Source organism: Numenius arquata, chromosome 2 (assembly GCF_964106895.1).
Source record: "Numenius arquata chromosome 2, bNumArq3.hap1.1, whole genome shotgun sequence".
Classification (NCBI taxonomy): Eukaryota; Metazoa; Chordata; class Aves; order Charadriiformes; family Scolopacidae; genus Numenius; species Numenius arquata.
Genome location: NC_133577.1, coordinates 33,017,916 through 33,038,138, shown reverse-complemented (window position 1 = coordinate 33,038,138; position 20,223 = coordinate 33,017,916). Strand labels below are relative to the sequence as shown.

Here is a 20,223-nt window from a genome sequence, read left to right as displayed (position 1 = left end):
AGAGGCAGCCCCGGGCCATGGCTGTACCTACAGAGACTGGAGCATCCCAGCCTGCCTGCTGGGCTGGGGGCAAGGGCAGTAGGTGGGTGCAAGAACAGGGAAGCAGGATCAACACCCTCCCTGCCCCAGCCTGGGAGCAGACCGGGAGCTCTCAGCTCACTTGCTCATTTCATTTCCAGCCCATCCCTGGAGGGGATGGGTGACATTCACCGTGCCCCCCTGCATGTTCTCCAGCCCCAGCCAAGCCCTGGGAGCACGGGCGGGCTGCCCTCCCCATGCATCGAAGACCCACATCCCTTCCCCTCCACCCCCCCCTTTCCTCTGGGCCTGGGATTCCTATAGAGAGGTGTATGGGAAAGTCAGCTATGTCCTCCCCAGAGCAGCCCCCCGCCTACTCCGTGTGTCCTCTAATGGAGGGGGCAAGGGGGAGAAAAGCCATGGGATGTGACTGCCCTTCCCCGGAGTGGAGCCGGGCAGGGCTGATGCTTCACTTGCTCAGGTCTATTAAAGTGCTTGGAGCTCCAGGGCCAGTATGGGTGATTGAAAAAGGTAATGACTGTCCCCTTCCACCCAGCCCCATAACACCCTGGAGGGCACGGCCCCAGTAAAGCCAGTGCAGCACCCACCGATGACAGGCAAAGGGAGGGTGGTAGTGTCTGCAATGAGCACCAAACAGGATGGTGGCAGGGGTTGAGGGAAATAAATATAGCTCGATAGCAGGGAGATTTATTATTTTCCTTACATTTTACACAAGGGGAGGGGGGAAGCAATTGAGGGCAACTGATCCTGACCAGAAACCTCCTCACAAAGAGCCCTTTAAAAGGGTCGAACCTCCCTGCAGGTGCCAGGGGCTCCAGTTGACCTCTCCCATCAATCATATCCCCTGCCTGCCCTGGGACACAGCTATCACCAGGGACAGGGCTAGGGGAGGAACAGCCCCCCTCTCAGGCTGGGTGATGCTGGGGTGACTGGTGACTCAGCCAGTTAGGGTAGGCGAAGAAAGCCAGCACAGCCCTGTGAGGCTTTTGTGCTCCTGAAGATGGTGGTCTTGCTTGGAGAGGGCTCCCAGGGGCTCCTCTCCCAGGGCTCCCTCCCTCTCTGACCACCTCAGCAGGGGGAAGATCTTGCAGCAGCTCAGGGAAGGCAGCCCATGGGGCCCCATCATAACCAGGCACCCTCCAGGGTGCCGAGGGCCTGTGGTCCAGGTCCCTTTCTCCCCTCTCCCTAGCACCCAGGAGACCCCCAGTACAGCCCTCCACCCCCAGGCCTGACCCTGCTGTGCAGACACAGGGCAGCAAAGGGGGCTGCGGTACCACATGGGGATCAGGTTGATTTGTTTGAAAGGGGAGTATAATGTGCAAAAAAAAAAAAAAAAAAAAGCGCCACTTAAAACGATGCTGCAATCCCCTGCCTGTGCCCCTGGGGAAGGAGGGGACAGGACCTGGGGGAGAGGCTGCCTGCGCCTCCTCCTGCCCACAAGAAATGCCCTCAGGACCCCTCACTCTGCAAGGGGCTGCCTAGCTCACACCAACCCTGCACCCCTTCCCGGGGTGATGCCACCCCTGACCACAAGGCCAGGCTGTCACCTTCCTGGTGGTGGGGAGGTCTCTGTCACCACCCCTTGCACCTGGGATGTCACGCCAAGAGGAGGCTGCAAGGGGTTGAGAAAGGGCACACGGGAGAAGGTGCAACAAAAGCCGCCCCCCTCCCTAGAGAGTACTTCCAATACACTGACTAAAGCTTTTTGTTTGTCACCTTCCTGTAAATCTAATAAATTATTAGTGTGTTTCTTGCCAGGAGGATGGGGGACAGAGAGGCCTGCTGAAGAGCTCCCAGAAGTTCCCCTTGTGCCCCTCCCCACAGAGCACCCAGCCTTCCTCCTCCCTGTGGGTCCAGAGCAGCACCGCAGGGGTCACAGTCCCCCCTCCTCCCCAGCCCCCAGGGTTTTGGGGTCTGGGGATGCATGAAAGAAGGTAGCTAGTAAAGAGCATGCCCGCCGAGCTGCTGGGCTGGCGCAGGGGTGGAGGGGCAGGGAAACGGAGAGCTTGTGGCAGGGCCCCTGCCCTCGCTGAAGGCAGCAGCCCTGGAGGGCGGGCGAGAGCAGTGGCCAGCACCCTCGGTGCCTCTCCCTAGGTCTCCGTACATACAGCCTGCCCCGCTCCTGGGCCTCCTTCCCCTCCCTCCCTCCGAAGTCCCTACTGGTGGATCTCGTTCTCTATCAGGCTGTCCTCACACGACTGGAAATCCGTGTCGTTCATGCCATCCGTGTTGATGAGCTCCTCGTCCTGTGACCCCTGCTCCTCCGACTCTGTCGCTTCGCCCTCTGGTGAGGAGTCCTGCAGCACTTGGGCGATGTACTTCTGCCAGGGCCGCACATGGGGTGGGTGATGGGTCAGGGAGAGCAGAAACACGTTAGCCTGGGGACTTCTCATGGCAGCAGAGCCCAACACACAAAGCACAAGAGGTTGAGGGTGGGGATATGCTGGGAGGGCAAGGAAGGGCCCAGACTCCATGGGATGTACCAGGAGAGTGGTTAAAAGCAGGGCTGGCTTGGCCCTGCAACAGCAGATATGCCTGCAGTATGGCTGTGGCCAAACCCCAGCATCCTGGGAAGGCATCACCCCCAGGGAGCCAGGGCTGGGAGAGCACAGGGCTTCTCAGTGCTTCAGAGCCCACATGGACTGGAAGACCATGCTCCCATTTTTGCCAGTGGATGTGTCCCTCTGCGGCTGTATCTGCCTCTTAAGGGGAATCTCCTCTGGGAGAGATGCTGCTGCCCTTAGATACATGGAGACCAGGAAAGAACCTGCATTACAAGTCCACACCCAAGCCGTGCTCTCCTAAGGAAGCAGAAGGCTCTGCCTGTACTCCCTGAACAGCTCTGCACAGACCCCAGCTAGAAAAATCTGAAGGAAGTGGCTGGGATAGAGCCAGTGAGCCAAGCAGGAGTTCAGAAAACTGACTCTGAGATCCCAGAGAGCTAGGCAGGGGAGGAGAATCCCCAGAGTGCTTCCATAGCCTTTAAAGCAATGCCCATGGAGACCTCTTAGTTGTGATGGCACCAGGACCAGCCCAGTGGGTGGCAGCCTTTGCTGATGGGCAAGTGCTCAAAGATGCAGAAGGAGAAGGGAGGCTGACCCAGCTGGATTCACTATCCCAGCCAAGAGAGAGGCAGAAAGTAGATGCACAGCATCTGAGGAGCAGCAGGAAAGGGGTCTGTGTGTGTGGGGGTTAAACCTCATCACCCAGCTTGCTGGGAAACTCTGGGTGTTGCCTCAGAGAGGTGAGAAGCGAGGTACTTGGACAGGGAGTTACCTCCCCCTTCCCAAACCCAGGTAAGAAGCATGCCAAGGCTACGGCATGGAGGTGGGGACAAGGACTCACAGCGGATTTGGGAGCCGGCAGGCTGGTGGCAGGTCTCCCGTTCTGCCTGTTTTCTATGGAGTCCACCTCTGTGTGGTCAATCTGGAGAGCAAAGGAGAAACTGAGACTGCTGGGATGACACATCTGCTGTCCCACCACAGGAGTAGCATAAAGGCAGCAGGGACAGCCTCAGGAACCGTTCCTTCTGTGAGCCAGGGTTAAGAAGCTCTGCCAGGGAGCATTCTAGGCCCTGCCTAGAACCCTCACTGTTTCGCTGCTGAGCTGTGCTCCCAAGGAGAAGTGTCCTGCACTCCCACCCAGCACTCCACCTCACCTTGTAGTTGTGAGCGCTGAGGTATTTGAAGTGGCCGAAGCAGACGTGACACAGGCAGATCACAATGGTGATCACAAGGACCACAAAGGTGAACATTGAAGTGGGGGCCAGGAACCCTGGGGCAAAAGAAAGATGAAATGGTGGTGTCAGAGGGACCTTGACTGTGCTCTGTGGCTGGGGACTGCCAGGACCACAGCTCTCAGCCAGGGAAGCGGCTCTGCAGGAAGTCAGGGGCTGGCATCCCAGCCCAGCACTCACCTGTGCGCATGGTAGAGAAGAAAAGAAGCCAGAAGAGGCAGAGGATGGGGGCTGCCACCACCTGGTTCACAGCCCCTGAATGGATCTTCTTGTCCAGCTTGGCAGGCAGGTAAGCATAATACAGGTTGTATCGGTCCACCAGGTGCTTAAGCAGCATGTACATGAGCCCTGGAGAGAGGGGAGGGATGCCAGCAGAGAAAGAAATCAGCCTCTTTCCCAGTACCTCCAGTACAGGGAATCTCTCCCACGTGACCCTTCTTGCCTCCCCCAGCCTCTGACACAGGGTGGCAGAAGAGTATTACTTACCAAAAGGGACAATGATAGGGCAGGTGATGCTGTATGTCATGACCACAGTGAAGACGCACATCATCCAGGCGTAAGCAGCCCCAAACTGGAACTCATAGGCCTGGTGCTGCAAGAGGGAACAGAGACCCATCAGCACAACTCCAGGAGCTCAGCGGGGGTGTGCAACACACCCAGCTGCACACACAGCATCAGGTGAGCCCCATTATAGCCCTCCCACCTCTGGGTGGAGGCCACCACACACCCCCTCAGCCCCACTACATACTCGTTTGACATTCCTCCGCTCAGCGGCCGAGCGGGCCAGGCAGAGGCGTATCATGTACATGAGCAAGCCAGGGATGCGCAGCAGGTCCATGGCATTCCCGATGAAGGCAGAGGCGATGACATAGTTGACGAAGAAGGCGCCATTGTCCGGCAGGAACACACACCTGGGGAGGCACAGCAAGAGCAGGCTGCAAGAGGTGCTCCCCGTTGCAGGGCAGCAGCCAGAAGTCCCCCGTACCTTTGGACACCAACAAGAACCTCTCCACCTTGCAAAGAAGGGCCTTCTGTCCAAATCCACTTACTCAAATCGCACGGCGGCTTCGGCAAGGAATTTTTTGTCAAACAACCAGCGGAAAAACACATCCAAGCTGTAGAGAAGAGGAGCAAGAAGAAAAGGGGAACAGTCAGAAGCAGCAATAGACAGACATGTGTATGTAAATATGTGGAAGCTGCTCTAGAAGGACCCAAAGGTCTGATCACAGACTATTTTGTTCCCTCTTAGGATGTGTCACCAGCAATTATGTAAACCAGACACTGGGAAAAAAAGTGCAGCACCCAAAAAGGGATGTAAAGCTTCTCACTCACATGTGTTCTCCTCCCTTTACTCTGATCCTATCAGTAAAGTATTTTCCTTTTCCCTCTGTTTGGGCACAACATCCGTGTTAGGAACAGGTGACTGACCATAGGGAAGAAACCAGTTAGGTACAAGGCACCTTCCAATACAGAGGTTTAAAAAAAGAAAAAAAAAAAAAGCAAAAAACCACCTTTAAGAGAAACAAATCCCATTTTCCTCAATTCTGATTTTTTGATATAAAACCACCCAATCCTCTGGCATATCGGGTACTGGTGGAGTACAGAGCACCAGAGGCAACAGCAGGGGGACTGAGTCCTCAGAAAGAAGCATGGTCTGTTTAATGGTATCTGGTCAAAATGCAAACCTTCCAAGAGCATTTATCTGCCTAGGTCATAAGGTTATATGCAACAAGGCATTCTTAATCCGGCTGAAAAACGTTGCTGTAGTCACCCACTGGGATGGAGGACCATTCTTCTGCCTCTATCAGAGGGTTTGTCTATTCTCAGGAGCTGCCTGACTTTACAACTGAGAGGCTGTATTCCTAATCGTGAATTTAGGAGCGTGTAGATCTCCCACCCTACAACGTGTAAGTAACTCCCTACCACAGTGAGGGCCCCCCGTCCCACTCCCCAGTTTTTCTTTCCTCTCCATTTCCCTCCTCAGCCACTGGTCAGTGCTGGGAGTGCATGCCAACAGCCAGCAGCTGATGCACCGCTGTTTGTCACAGGGCATTTCTATAACCCCTGCAGGAAGATTTGGGGCTCACATCCAAACAGGTGAGCATTGCTGCAGCCTACACAGAACTATGCTACCCAGCTATGCAGTACAGCCTACTCGGTTCTGTCTCAAATGGGGAACTCACTATTTTTTGCAAAATTCGGAGTGCGCACTGAGTGCAGAGGTGGGGAGTCCCTCCTTGTCGTGGTTTAACCCCAGTTGGCAACTAAGCACCACACAGCCACTCGCTCACTCAACACTATTCTCATACCACATCCAAAACACAGCACTGCACCACCTACTAGGAAGAAAATTAACTCTATCCCAGCCAAAACCAGGACACTCCTTCACCAGCAGACCTTGAGCAGACTTTTCACATGCGTCCATCAACCATGCCAATTTTTGCTGCATTATCTGTATCACCATGGCACACATCAATGCGTCTTCAGATTAGGAACTTACTGAGTCAGAGACCCAGCCAGATATGGTCCAGCCTGGCCCCCCAGCCACCTTCCCAAGGGGATGGTGGCAGGACACTCATGCAGTGGGGAAAGGATGTAGTGTAGGAGAACAACCAAGGGTGCATCTCAACCCTCCCTGTGCTCCAGGTCTCTGCACTTGTTTTCCCTTCCCACCACCCCTACCTGCTCAGGCCCAGTGATGGCAGCAGCAAGACCATGAAGATGAGGAAGGTGTAACACTTGTGCATGGTCGTCCTGTTCTCTCCAGACCTGAGGGTAGAGAGAAGGCTTTTAACCTTTCACTGTTGCTCTGCCAGTCCCAGATACAGTTTCCCCATCACTTTCTCACCAGAAAGCACTTCCCAGTGTCTAGTCTGAATCCCACACTGTCCATTTCTGGTATCTTTCCCTCCAGTATGTCTGAGGTCTATTCTTGAGTCCCAGTTCCTTCCCCCTTGTTGCACAGGCCCTCCCAGCCCTCATATCTTCAGAGGACTCTCTGCAATCACCTCTCGTCCTGCAATCCTCAGAGCTGGTGACATTCTTTCCACCAGTCTTCAGAACATAGAGCAGAAAACAAAGCTTACATCGCACATCCAGTGGGGAATGTGCCTCACAAGCAGCACATTTCTAGTGCTCTGCACCTCAAATAGCTGCTATGGCTTCTGGCCATAGGGAAGGTGATTTTGCCTTAGAAAAGCCATGACTTACACGTGGGTACAGGCATACCACCCCTGCCCACTCCCTCAAGCCAAGATTTCCCTTGCTACTTGCATTTCTCACAGTGACCAGCCCCATCTCCTCCCAGCTTTCTTCTTCTTGTAGACCTACATCAAGCTCTGCTCAGACAACCACACTGCACAACAACAGCTAAGGACTGGCAGAACAGCTGTGCAGAGCAGATCCCGGGTGTCTAAGAGGTGCAATGTAACACCACACTTGGAGTGGAAGACAAGTTCAAGCAGAAGGATCCAGCCAGGAGCTTTACATCAGTGAGAAGTGTCTAATGGTCAGGCAGCACGCTGGTGTGACTAAGAACAGGCGCTGGCTGTCCTTACCTGGTCCAGTGCGCTTCAAAGAAGGCAGAGTAATACACGATGGTGGGCAGAAGAGCAGAGAAGCACCACAGCAGCAGAGTGGGGAAGAACTGGGTGATGATGGGATTCTGCAACGAGGCAGAGAGAGAAGACCGTGTGTTACACAGCATGGCGGCTCTTGCGCCAGCCCCAGCTACAGCTTCCTTTGCTGACACCGAGTCCCCAGCACTGTGGCTGCCACTGTACCCTGGCCAGGCTCAGCACCTCCCTCGTGGTCAGGCTGACAGGACCTGGGGACCACTGACAACCTCTCTCCCTACCCCCTCCCTTACAGGGGCCGTTGTGCCTCAGGGTGGTTCCCATGCTACCCATCCTGCACCCGTCTCCAAAGGCCTTACATTGAGATACTCCACAGGCTTGGTGACATTGAACTTGTCCATAGTGGTGATGATGATAGCAGGGGTGGTGAGGAAGAAGAGGAGGATGAAGAGGACCACATTGATCACAAGGCAGCGGATCCACCAGATGAAGCCCCGGATGGAAAGGTGCTCCCTGAGAGGGAAGGAAGGAGAGCATCAGGATGGCTGCATGGGGTAGGAGGGCAGGTCCGGGGCCTCACATGTACACTGCCACCCAGCCTGTGTGAAGAGCACTTGGGGCACCAGCCCAACACTTTCCCCCTCCAAGTCAGATCAGAGCTCTACCTCAGCCAGGCTGTGCTTCAGCAAGAACACCACATTCAGTTACCAGAGGTGCAGATGGGGAGGGAGACAGGGAGGGTGCACCCCTTTTCCCATTGGCAGGGCCCACTAAGCTCCACAGTGCTGCTTACCAGTAGATGTTCTGTGGGTCAGGGGCATAGCTCACAGTCCAGTTGGAGACATGGAGGGACTCGCTGCAGGAGGAGGCCCTGGGCTCCCCACGGCATGCACAGCCCTGACACTTACAAGCGTTGAAATCTTTAAGGATTCTGGAGAAGAGAAAGAGAGAGATGCTAACAGAGAGCTGGCAGGGACAAGCTGAGGGGTATGCCTTGGTGTTGGCATTCCTCTGATTTAAGGTGAGAGCTGGGACAGGTCACCTTCCTGGGGAGGACATGACCCTTTGCACTCACATGGCTGTGATGGTCTCATTGTGGAAGGTGACAAAGGCCATCCCCAGAGGCTTTTCATTCACCTTCTCCTTCTCCCGCTTGTAGTCATCTTTGAGCTTTTCCTCCAGCTTGGTATAGTACTCAATGGCCTCCACCTGGGCAGGGGGATAGGGGTCAGAGCAGAGACCTGGGCAGCCAAGCCCCAATGTGCCCCACCACCCAACACTTCCAGCTCTCCCCCCCTACCTCCTCGCAGCCCCTGATGACACAGCAGCACAGGTGGCCACAGGGCTTGGGGTTGATCATGGATGGGGTGTTGTCCTTGCTCCGCAGGTTGGTGAAGTAGATGCGCCCACGCTCAGCTTTCTTCCTGAAACAGGAGAGTGGAAGAGGAGGAAGGGAGGAAGGGAGGAAGGGAGGAAGGGAGGAAGGGAGGAAGGGAGGAAGGGAGGAAGGGAGGAAGGGAGGAAGGGAGGAAGGGAGGAAGGGAGGCTCAGAAAAGCTCCTATGGCACTGGACTTGGGGAGCGCATGGCACTGGTCCACCCTGCCTTCTCTCCCAAACCAGGGGTTACCTCTCTGCATCGAGGAACATCAGCCGGGCCACATCATAGCAGAGACGGGCCTCCAGGACGGTGCAGTTGGCGTAGGCCTCCCTGCAGACAGGAAGCACCAGTTTATCACACCTGATGCCAAAGGCTGTACCCTCAAGCAAGCCCCACGTGTCCAAGACTTCTCTCCTGCCCTGGGCTGAGCACCAAGATGCATAGCAAGAGCTTGCTGGGGGCAGCAGGGGACCCTGCAGGCTCTGTCCCTTATAGCAGAAGCAACACATGGGTAAATGCTACATCCTCCAGGCTCTGGCATAAGAAGCCTCTTTGGACTTTTGCCCTGTGACACAAGGCACTCCTCTGACCCCACAACACCTCTCTCTGCTCTCTGCTTTTTATGGGCCGTAGGGCTTGGGGGCAGAAAGAGGCAGAAGGGTTCCGAAAAGATACAAAGGCTTCTCTTCTCCCCATGGTGCTTCTAAACATGGCCCTTCTAAACATGGCTCTTACTGTGCATTCATTAAGGTCCCCAAGGAACAGTAATTTTTTTGTTAAAAGTCATTTTCTACAAGGACTGCAGTCAGGGCAGAAGCCCATATCACCCATCCCATAGTCACTGCTTGAGCGCCTCCTGCTTGCATCTCATCTCTGAACTTGACTACATCCCAGGACATGCCCTGCCCACTACTTACCACTCTGACCCCCTATGGCTCTGCAAGAGATAGCTGGGTATACCCCAAGTCACGAAACCAAGGACACTGCACATTCAGATAAAAATTTGTGCAGAACAGTAAGATGCCCAAAATAAGAGTGTTTCTGCTCTCAATGTATTATTGCCATTCCAGGGAACACTAGCACTATCCCAATAAAAACATCCCTGTTACAGAGCAGACTTTAATTAGGGTCACAGTGAGACTCACTCAAAATGCTTCTTGATCTTCTCTGGCTCAGCATATTTTGAGATCCCATTGATAAAGAGAGTTCGCTTAACCTAGAAAGAATGAAGAAAAAAGGAGAGGAGGCAGGTAGGTGTAGATGGCATGAAAGACTGGGTTGCAGCAATCCCCCCCAAGGCCTAAGTCAGTGATGGGAGAGGGCAGCCCCATCACTTCTGGCAACCAGGGCTCCCCCTTTTCTCTTCCACTAGCTGTTGGCATCCTGCATCCTGGTGTGCTGCAGATTGACAGATTAGGGGTTTACACTGCAGCAACCTGAATAGAAACAGGGAGGACCCTTAAGAAATGAAGGCAGCAAAAGCAGCTGGAGCAACCCCTGAGGAAGGCATGGGGTGCCCCCCAACATGTTCACCCAGTACAGGCCTCTCCTGTTTCCCCACAGGCAGTCAGGGCAGCTGCTCTGGAAGAGGTCTGCCCTTTGGTCATGCAGCATAAAAGAACAGCCAAAACAAGACACCCCCAAATTGCTGTGGAATGTGGGGTGCTCGGCACTCTCTCCAAGGCCACCTGACTTGACAGAAGGGCATGGGAAAATGTGCCTGGGAGAGCGGCCAGATCCTGCTCACCAAGTCATCCTCTTTGTAGCGCATCTTGGAGGTGTGCCGGCGCATGCTGTACACTGTCAGCAGCAGGTACAGGAAGGCAAAAGATGTGTGCAGCCACAGCAGGTTATTCCTGTCACAAGGAAGACCACAAAGGTCAATGCAAGGTTGTCACTGCAAGTCTGCGTATGGCTGGTCAGGCCCTGAAGGCACTGGGGCCACGAGCAGCATAACCAGCACAGCACCCACATGTCCTACAACCAACTTCCAGGAGCTCAGCCTAGAAATTGGAGCAGGGACAGTAGGCTCACAGTAAGGGCAAAAAACCTTCAAGGAGGTGAGGTTCTGCAGCAAGTGGATATTTACAAAATACCCCCTTGAGGGCCTCAATTATCCATCCCACCCCTGCCCACACATACCCAGAATTCAGGTTAGCAATAGTTGTCCTCCCAAAGCTGTAGGCGTTGTTTTCTAGAGAGAAAGAGGCAGACACAAGCACGTTCAGTTATACTGAGTGGCACAGGGCACCACTGGGTTGGGTTAGAGCAGGAATATCACCTGCAGAACACCCCAAAACCCAAGCTGCCCAGGATGACCCTCTGGATGCACCACGCTCAAAGTAGGACAGCAGTCAGGATTTGTCTGTGTTAGTTCTGTCCTGCCCTCCACCGCTCCTCAGTGGTCTGGGACACTGTTGAAAGCAGCTCCCCCAGCCCAGCCAAAGGCTCCCTGCTCTCACCTAGCAGGTCCCCTGAGAAGTTGACAGGTAACACAATGCCCACGGAGAGCACACCCACAGCCACCAGCAGCCCGATGATGTGCCTCTGGAAGGACAGGTAGTGCACCGCATCACCCCCGCACTTGTCCCGGATCTCATCATCCCTGTCAGGGAGAGAAAGGCCATCAGGCAATCTTCTACATTCCCTCAGCTGCTGAAGAAGAGTACAGGGTCATGGCTGCCCTCCTGATTTGAGCCCACACAGCACCCCTGGTTCTGCCCTACAGAGCTGTGGTGAAGCCCTGAGGTAGGGAGCCCAGCATCCAGCCTTGGACTTGCCCGTGCACTGCTTACTGCAGCCCCAGTCCCCGTGCCCTTGTCCTCTGCCCCCCAGGACAGGCAGCTGGACACATGCAAACCCCACCTCACACCCTTCTGGTGGGTCTTGCCAACCCTGCTGAGATAAGGGATGGCTGACACTATCCCACAGTGCTCTGAAGCTTTTAAAGACTACTCCTGAGGCTGAGAGGAGTCATCAGCCTGGGAGCGTCTCCCTGCATCCTCTGCTCCCCACTTCACAGCCATTCCTCAGACAGCAGTGCTCCTAGCAGGAGTGCCAGGGAGAGAAGCACCTCTGCAGAGCAGCAGACATTGTTTCTGAGATAGGACTGAGGCAGAGGAGACCTGGGCTGGGTGCTCTCCTCTGTCACAGGTTGACTGTGTGGCTTTAGGACTCCTCATCTAGTCCCACCTTTGCTTGTCCTCTCCAGAGCACACTTTGCTTGTGCTCTTCAGAGAAGTGGCTGCAGCAAGGGCAGTGACTTCACACAGCTGTACCGAGCTGGGTGTCCCAACGCCCTGCACTGCCTCTCCTTCTTCCCCATATGTGTCCCCCGTGTGCACGTCCTGGGGCACTTACTTTATCCTGAAGATGGCTGTCAGCCAGGAGCAGAAACCCTGTGCAGAAAGAAGACAGGAAGGTCTCACATCACTCTGTTCCCTGCTCCCTTCTTCAAAGACTCCGGGTACCAGACTGGTGTTCTTGCACCTCCATAGACTTGGCTCAGGGGGAAACAGACCATGAGCGCACACATGTGCAGAGCCACGGATGGGCCAAGGCAGAGGAGATGACAGTGCTACTCCATGGGGAACAACACAGGCTGGACTCTGCCATGTGGATGTTCCCTACCAACTTGCAGCTCAACCTCCCAGGCAACCCGTGGGCTCCTGGCTAGCATGGAAGCTCTCCACAGCCTAGGGACACTCAGAAAATTGACCATATGGGTACTTCAGCAATCATCCTGGACAAGAGGAGCTCTGCAGGGACCGGTAAGGCAGGCTGGGCCAAGCCCATGCTTCTCAGAGGACACCTAGGGGAGGAATAGTTCCTGGGAACTTCACCACCCGTTCATCACACCCTGTTATCCTCCTAAACTGTGCCTCGCTTTTAGAGAGGAAAACAGCAGTAGAGGTAGACAGCGGTGTGAGGAGGAGCAGGCAAGTATTGTTTGTAACGCTGAGATGATAGGTTGGACAGATGTTTGTTAAGCCACAAGGCGGTACAGCCTACTTAATTAAGCACATGTCTAGAAGCAACATAGTTATATAGAGCCTTGAGCTCTATACCACACTAGCACACTACAAGGTGTGGGACCTAAGGCCCGGGGATGAGCAAATAGTGCTTCTTCCAAAGAACCCTCAGTTCAGACAAGCTGTGGGCTCCTGGCCACTCAAAGGCAAAGTGTTTGACTCTTGCTGCTACTCACGTTGTCCCTCTGGTCGAAGTCCACAGAGCTGGAGACAGAGGTGAGGCGCTCGTAGCGGTCATGGTTGTCGGAGTGCAGGGCGGAGGCTACGCTAAAATGACAAGCAGGAGGCGAGGGAGAAAGTTAGAAGATGCAAGGAGGCAGCCTGTTCAGGAATGAAGAGCACCCACAAGATCAGAGGTTAATTCAGGTAAGTTTGCCCAGGTGAGATGGAGAGAGCTGAGACCAGAGAGCAGAGGTAGCAGTAAGCCCAGTCCCCTCCTCAAATGGCACCCTGAGCCTGGCAGCCCCCACGGGCCATGGATGCTACTTGCTCAGCACCTTCTGAGGGGCACCCGAGTTATTCGGCAGTCCCTGCGAGGAGGAGCTGGCAGTGGCTGCTACGGAGGAGAGATGAGGTCTGTTTAGCGCAGGGCGTAGACAGAGAAGAGGAGGTGGGAATCAGAGTGCTGCAGCCCCTCTGGCTCCACTGCGGCCACGAGGCGGCAGCCCCGGTGCTCCGGAGAGGCGCTAGCAGCAGCTCCCATCCGTAGGGCCTCACTCACCACAGGGAAAAGGAAGGCTGGGAGTCTGGTGGGCTGTATCCTGCTACACCAGTCCTCCCCACCCTTCGTGCTTCAGTGCAGGGAATCCCAAGAGGAACACAGCTGAGCCCCAGTGGCTGTGCTGCCGGAAGCCAGGCTCAGCCCAACCTGCTCCACAGCCTCAGCCGGGCCTCCTGCCTGGAAATCCCTCCAGCAGGAGTGGGACAGACAGCTAGAAGTGAATGACTGCAGGCTAAAGGACAGGAAAGCAAGAGAGGTGAATATCCCAGACCACTTTGCTCCAGGTGTGGGGAGGGATCTAGATGGAGAACCTGCAGCAGAAGCATCCAAGGCAGACAATAGCACCCCACTATGAATGGGGGCGGAGGGCAGCTGGCAAAGAAGGCAAGAAAACGGTCCAGAGACCTAAATTAAATAGCACCTGCAAGATGACAACAGCAGGCCAGGACCTTGGAGGTGCAAGAAGAGATATGGATGATCTGAAAGCTAGAAGCAAAGGAAAAAAAAAAAAAAAAAAAGATGAAAACATGGTCTCCTTGTAACCACTGCAGGCTCAAGGAGGATCAGATTGACAAGAACTTGGAGAAGCAGCAGCTGACAGACAAGTAGCAGAGACGAGGTAGATGACACTATGGGAAGGATAACAAGCAAAGACCCTCGTGACCCTGCTGAAGGAAAGAGGATGGGACACGTGGCCTCCCTCAGAGCAGAGCAGCACCTGCTGAGTCCCTAGCTGGAAGAAACGGAGAGAGGGGAAAAGAGATTAGCTGAAGGTCATGGCACTACAGGAGAGCAGATTAGACAGTGGTGTGCAGCCTCGCGACTGTGCAGCCCAATACTCTGCTCTGCTGGAGGGACAGAGCAAGCTTTCACCAAGCTCTCAGACCTTCAGCCCTTTTAACTCCCAGAGGCCTTCCAGCTGGGCACAGGAAGCAAGGGTGAGTTTCTGCTGTCTGCAGCCCCGAGGAGAGCCCAGCACGATGACACGGTGCGCTTTCAGCTCCTCGGTACTAGAAAAGCAGAGGGCAGAGCACAAGCAGCACTTGAAGGAAAAACTGAGGAGTGACACATTATGAGATGACCAGACTAACTCAGCTCCATTCAGTGGGATGCAGAGATGATAGTCAGGATGATTGGCAGTGCTGAGAAGACAGAGAACCTTTCCAAAGATGGGAAGCTGAAGAGGTAGTTCCAAAGGCACCTGCAACCAGCTGACAGCTTTTTAAAGCAAAATACTAACAAAGCAAGCGGGTGGGGGCAAGGTTGCCCTAAACCAGGAGAAGATTAAAGTGGGACCCTGCCCACTGCCCCAGATATGGTGCTGGCCCTGTCAGGGAGGGAGAAGGGCAGGGTCTGAAGCACAGCTACCCTCAGCCCAAGGGAATTGCAGGCTCTGGGTGGGGAGGCCAGGCACAACGCGGAAGGGGCTTGCTGCTGTGTGAAGCATGAGGTGGCTATGTGGGTGACAAGCTTCACAGGGCTCTGCGATCACTGCCTCTACACACAGAGGTACAGGTGGGTTGCCACAATCTCCCAGTGCAGACTGAGTCACTTATTAAGTGTTGATGGCTACCACAAGCCCTGGCAAAGGGTAGGACAAGGGTACTTGCCAATTCTCAGGCCAAGGGACACATCTGAGGACGATGTCCTCCTGCACCAAGAGCAATGCTTGCACATTCAAGGGCTGGGAGTGTCAGGCAGCCTACAGGTGTCCTTAATCCACCATGTGCTGCTGCACCCCAGCACAGAAAATGGCTGGGATGGGAAGGTACCACCAGCCTTGGAGGAGCACAGGCAGGAAAAGATTTCCTTGTGGAGCTCCACAGGCTTTTGGAAATTTCTGGCTACCAACACTGTCCCAGGTCAAGCAGTAGGTTTTTGGGGAGGTCAGCAAAGAGATCCAGCAAGCCCAGATGAAGAACAGAAGCAGGAAGATGCAGCCCCCTGGAGAAAGATGAGCACTTGTAAGGATAACTGAGGTGGCCCCCCTGAGAAGCCTCAAAACATAACAGCTCTGCTACTTCGGCCTTACTCACCCTATAAGGTGTTAGCACTGAAAAGTTGCCAGACACACCTGAAGCAGGGCGAACCACTAGTGAAGCACTCAAGCACAGCAACGTGTCCCCTCTGTGCCATGTACCACAGCTACCACCACCTCTGTTTTCACAGCTCTGACTGCTCTGCTCCTTTTGGGGCAAGGAGCAACTACAAAAACAGGAGCATCCCTGCACCCTCTCAAGGCAGTAGCAGTGACAGGTACCTGCTTTGCAAGTGATGGAGCACGAGAGGTGAGGCTGCAGCTTACTCCTCCAGCCTCAGACATGCATCAGCCTGGCTGGAATGACCACCACAGGCTCCATCCTGCCAGCTAACTGTATCCTCTCCGGCATGCACAACCCAGCCAGTCAGCAAGGCACGGGGGATGCTCTTTTCTTAGGCATAAAAATCAGCAAGAAAGAGGAAAGAGCAGGGAGGAAGGGTCCATGGCACTGCTTAATAGCCAATGCTAGGCCAGGGTGCTGGAGGATGCTCTCAGCAGTGCTGAGGCAAGAAGTTTGCTTCTGCCGGGAGAGGGAAGGGACAAAGGTGCTGCCTTGCCAGGCATGCTGTCAGCCAGAGGTAGGTGGCAAGGGAGAAGAGCCAACACTTGCCCTGGTCCTGGCAGCCTCACAGGGTAAAGGAAAAAGACAGAAGTCTCGCAACTGCCTGCCAGATCCTCTCCATGCACCTGCCAGCCCTTGCAGCTGGTGTGGGAGCAGCACCTGTGGCACCCTGGCACTAGAGGGACCTGGCAAAGGAGGCTCCCCTGTGCCCGGGTGACCTGAGTGTGCTGTGGGCTCAGGCAACTGGGTTTATTTTCTCCACCATAAGGCGGGATAGCTGCACATGGGCAGGTAGAGCAGGGTATGTGATGTGGCACCCTCCACCTTGGCTGGGACTGGGAACTCTTCGGTACTGCTGCCCTCAGGGAGCATTTAAGTGCTACTAGGGGAAAACCAGAGTGTATCCAGCTGTGGTAGTGGCTGACACAAAGGTGAGGGAAAAAGAAGAGCATGAATCCACTGAGAGGCACAAATCCAAGCCCGAACTCCCAGACACTTAAGATTAGTTCAAAAGCAAGACAGAAAACTGTAAGAGAAAAGGAGAGTGCGAGCAAGAAAAAGAAGAAACAAGACCCTCAAAAACAACATACTATTCCCGCTCCTCTCGCTCCATCTGCCAGTGTCGACGCCTGGGGGCACAGAAACAGAAGGGGAGAGGTTACAACCATGGGAGCAGGTGCTGGGTCTCCTCCGACACAGGGAGCTACGCACCCAACATGGCTCCACACCATCCTGAGGAAGTAAAACCTTCTGATGGTCAGGCTGGGGAAGACCTTCCTTCCAGATCCCAACACCGCCCCCAACCCACAACACTCCAGAGCCCCCACGAGCCCAGGGGCAGAGTGCCTTGCTGCCAGCTAAAGGGAAGCTGTGAAGGTGGCCTGGCTGCACACCATGGGTGTCCCAGGGAGCTCCTGAAGGACAGGGACAGGCAGGACAGCCTACCAGGGCTGCCCAGCTGCCATCTGAGCTCCCTTTCCATGCCTTCCCTCCCCACCCAGGCAGCCAACACACTTGCATCCTGCTCTCACGAAACACTCATCCCACCCCACTGATGGGCCAAATAGCAGGAGCTCCTCTCTGGAATCTTGGGCCTGGTGATGGCCTTACCACAGCCATGCTGTCCCTCTCCCTGTGCTTACCAGCTCTCCCTCGCCAAACAGCTGGCACCCCTCTGCCTTTCTGCCTACAGCCACTGCTCCACTCCCTTGCACCCAAGATGCTCAAGCATTGCCTCTGAGAAGGGCCATCCTGCTCTCCCCACTGAAGGTCAGAACTATCCAGCCCATGGCTACCAGTCAGTGCTTGGGTCCAGATAGCTTAACACCGAGGAGCTGCTGTCCTCTCCCCATTGAGGTCTCATCCACCTATTCCCTACTCCCCACTTTGCCCCAAGGCTCCTGTGTTGCCGATTTCCCCAGTCAGGACAGGAAAGGAGCAGCATAAGAGCCACAGGGACACAGCTGCTTATCTAATGCTGTCCAGGGCTGCTTATCTAAACCAGGAGAGTTCCTGATCCAGTGCTGGAATAAAACAACTCTTTCTGTTGTCATGCACGGAGTGCTCAAGAGCAACTTGCTAGAATCTGTATTGCCAAAGTAACCAAAGAGGCTGGAGCTTGGCCCCATCCAAGCCTTCAGGTGCCACGAGCTCATGGAGCTGATAAAGGGGAAGGAAAACCTATTGCAGCCAGCCTTCAGAAGCCACACTGCCACCAGCACACAACAAAGCGCCACGGGCACGGCGAACTGCCCCTGGAGAGAGACGGACTACCTGCACAACCCCTCTAACTTAATCAATGAGTTCCTTATTCTGCACTGGAAGAAAATAATCATTGTCCTTCCTGCTGCTGACAGCAAAACTGAGAATAGCATCTCACTCTGCTGTGGAGCTGCCATTCCCAATGGGCCTCGGCGTTTGCCAACAGACAGTGTAGCCCATGAATGCATTGGGCAGGAAGAATCCATACCCAGACCGACTTGTCAGCACTGGGGATGCAAGCTAAACTTGCATTTTAGCTCAGCAGTACAGCACCTGGAAATACAGCCTACTGCTTTCATGTGCTCTTAACAAGAGGTGCATCCAGCAGAGCCACAAAGAGACCTTTAGAGGCTTAACAAAGCCTTCACTGCGGCAGCTCTCACCCTTCCTGTGACCTTTTCCTCTCTCCTCCCTTCCTTCCATCTGCTGTTCCTCTGTAAGGGCCCCTGCACACCTCTGTCACTGTATGGACCATAAGTGATACGGAGCCAGTGGGGACCACTCCCTGTGTTGGGAGAAGAATGCTGTAACAAAAAAGCCACTGAACAGGGATTTTTCCTGTTCCTGGAGCTCAGGGGATACAACTGGCATTCTTGCCTCTCCCGTCCAGCTGCCTCCAGCGTATGCAAAGGAATTTACCCCTTCTGCCCTGCAGCAAAGAGCACCACTCATGCATTTTTTTTCCTGCCCCTCTCCCAAGCTTACCTGTCAGCATCAGTCACCAGGGCCAGGCGTCCATAGTCCCAAGCAACTTTACGCAAAATTGAAAAGACAAACAACAGTGCCTGGAAGACAGCAAAGGAGGAGGTATGAGATCAGGCATTGCACAGCTCTATCCTTGTCCTCTGCGTGCAGAGCCACAGGAACAGGGAGGGTAGGAGGGGACAGGACTGCTCAGCTAACAGCACACTGAGGCCATGCAACAGCACAACTTCCCCACAGCTAAAATCAGTCTATCTGGATGGCTGTGGAAGGCAGAGGTCCAGGATGCAGCACACTGTAGCTAAGTTAGCTACAGGATCAAAAGGGCCTCAGGACCCAAGGAGGTGAGATTATGGCTGCAGCATCCATGGTCCTGCAGTTCCTAAGGAGGAAAAAGCAAAGCCTTTGGGCAGGTAAAGCTGCAGGGACTTGGCATCATAAGCAGAAGTTTTGGGATGTGGGACTGACCTAACCTGACCCATGTCCTGATGAAAATTTGCAACACCGTTCCATGGGCTCAGTGCAGTGGTAGTGGAGTTAAGTCAATAGTGGCTAAGCAACACTATCAAGACCATAAAGTCAGCCAGAGCAAAGTCTGGGACGACATTTGGAGCCCGCAACTCTAACTACACAACCACAGTCCTCCCATCATGGCTAATTAGAGGAGATGGTACTGAAGAAGCAGTAGGTAGACTTACGAGAAAGCACATAAAGTCAAGGGCTAGGACGGTGGGCACCCCACCAAAGGGCAGCCCCTGCAGCACAGTGCTGCGAATGCGGGCACTGTAGCAGTAGTCCTTGGTGCTGTTGTTGCATGTGGAGGCTTTGCAGGTAGTCCCTGCTGAGCCCAGGGTGGCGATCACGTAGGGAAGCATCTCTACAGCTTCATCGTTTTCCCTGGGGAAAGGAGAGAAAGGCCTGGTTAGATACATGCCAGTTGGACAACACTGTAGCCCCATTAGAGTTAGGGGCCAACCTTGCCTGCTATCTCAGGCTCCTCTGTGCTACAGGATTTCCCTGGGAATCAGCATCCAGGGACAAGGTCATCTGGAGAAGCCTGCTGAGTTTGGGGGGTGCTGGAAGAGCCTGGGTGCGTCAGCAGCTGTGATCCCACCATGCAGAATCTTAGAGCTCCCTTCCTTGTTTCCCCACTCTCACACCATTTAGGTGCACCTCTTTCTCACAGACTACTCTTCTTCTTGAGAACACAGTGTTCAGCCCCTTCCCCTCAGTAGGGAGAATGTTTAGCTACAGGAAAGAATGAAAGGGTGGAGTGGTGGGGACATGAAGTCACGGCTGGATGACGGAAACAAATTGCTATGGGACAGTTGCTGCATCATGATCCCACAATTTCCTTTGCCTGGCTGCATGCCATTAGCTTTATTAGGCTGAATCACCACCCTCGGCTCACCATGGGCCTCAGCCCCCAGCTCCCAGGGCACCCATCAGGGGCTGGTTACAACCCCTTCTTGTTTTCTTTCCTCCCTCTGACTTGAATGCATTTAGATGCAAGCACACAGAGGGCAGACAAGAGGCTTAGGCTGTACTATATAGCTGATCAAATACTTTATTTATTTCAGTGGCATCCTCAAAGTGTTACAAGACTTGGAGCTGGGCTCAGGTCAGCATCACTGTAGCATCAGTGCTTGGACATGGGAAGAGCTTCCTCCTGTGCA

At 54.4% G+C, this 20,223-nt stretch overlaps 1 protein-coding gene across 1 annotated transcript; it reads right to left on the bottom strand.

The window, feature by feature from the left end:
- Positions 1-2,195: 2,195 nt before the first annotated feature.
- TMEM63B (transmembrane protein 63B) lies at positions 2,196-19,422 on the bottom strand. Its single transcript, XM_074168129.1, has 23 exons — positions 19,246-19,422; positions 18,551-18,630; positions 16,675-16,713; positions 12,937-13,027; positions 12,090-12,127; positions 11,192-11,334; positions 10,872-10,923; positions 10,477-10,585; positions 9,875-9,945; positions 8,979-9,059; positions 8,651-8,774; positions 8,426-8,559; positions 8,144-8,281; positions 7,710-7,863; positions 7,333-7,439; positions 6,458-6,544; positions 4,825-4,890; positions 4,524-4,686; positions 4,262-4,367; positions 3,956-4,123; positions 3,698-3,813; positions 3,385-3,465; positions 2,196-2,360 (listed from the first exon to the last, which is right to left on the bottom strand). Exons 1-23 carry the CDS (start codon positions 19,420-19,422, stop codon positions 2,196-2,198), a joined length of 2,490 nt encoding a protein of 829 aa, XP_074024230.1.
- Positions 19,423-20,223: the final 801 nt, after the last annotated feature.

Excerpts from the sequence above, each read along its gene's own strand:
- TMEM63B (XM_074168129.1), bottom strand. The coding sequence starts at position 19,422 with ATGCTTCCCTACGTGATCGCCACCCTGGGCTCAGCAGGGACTACCTGC. Across the intron at positions 18,631-19,245 it reads TTGACTTTATGTGCTTTCTC|GCACTGTTGTTTGTCTTTTC; the intron begins GTAAGTCTACCT and ends GCTGTCTTCCAG. Across the intron at positions 16,714-18,550 it reads CTGGTGACTGATGCTGACAG|GCGTCGACACTGGCAGATGG; the intron begins GTAAGCTTGGGA and ends CTGTGCCCCCAG.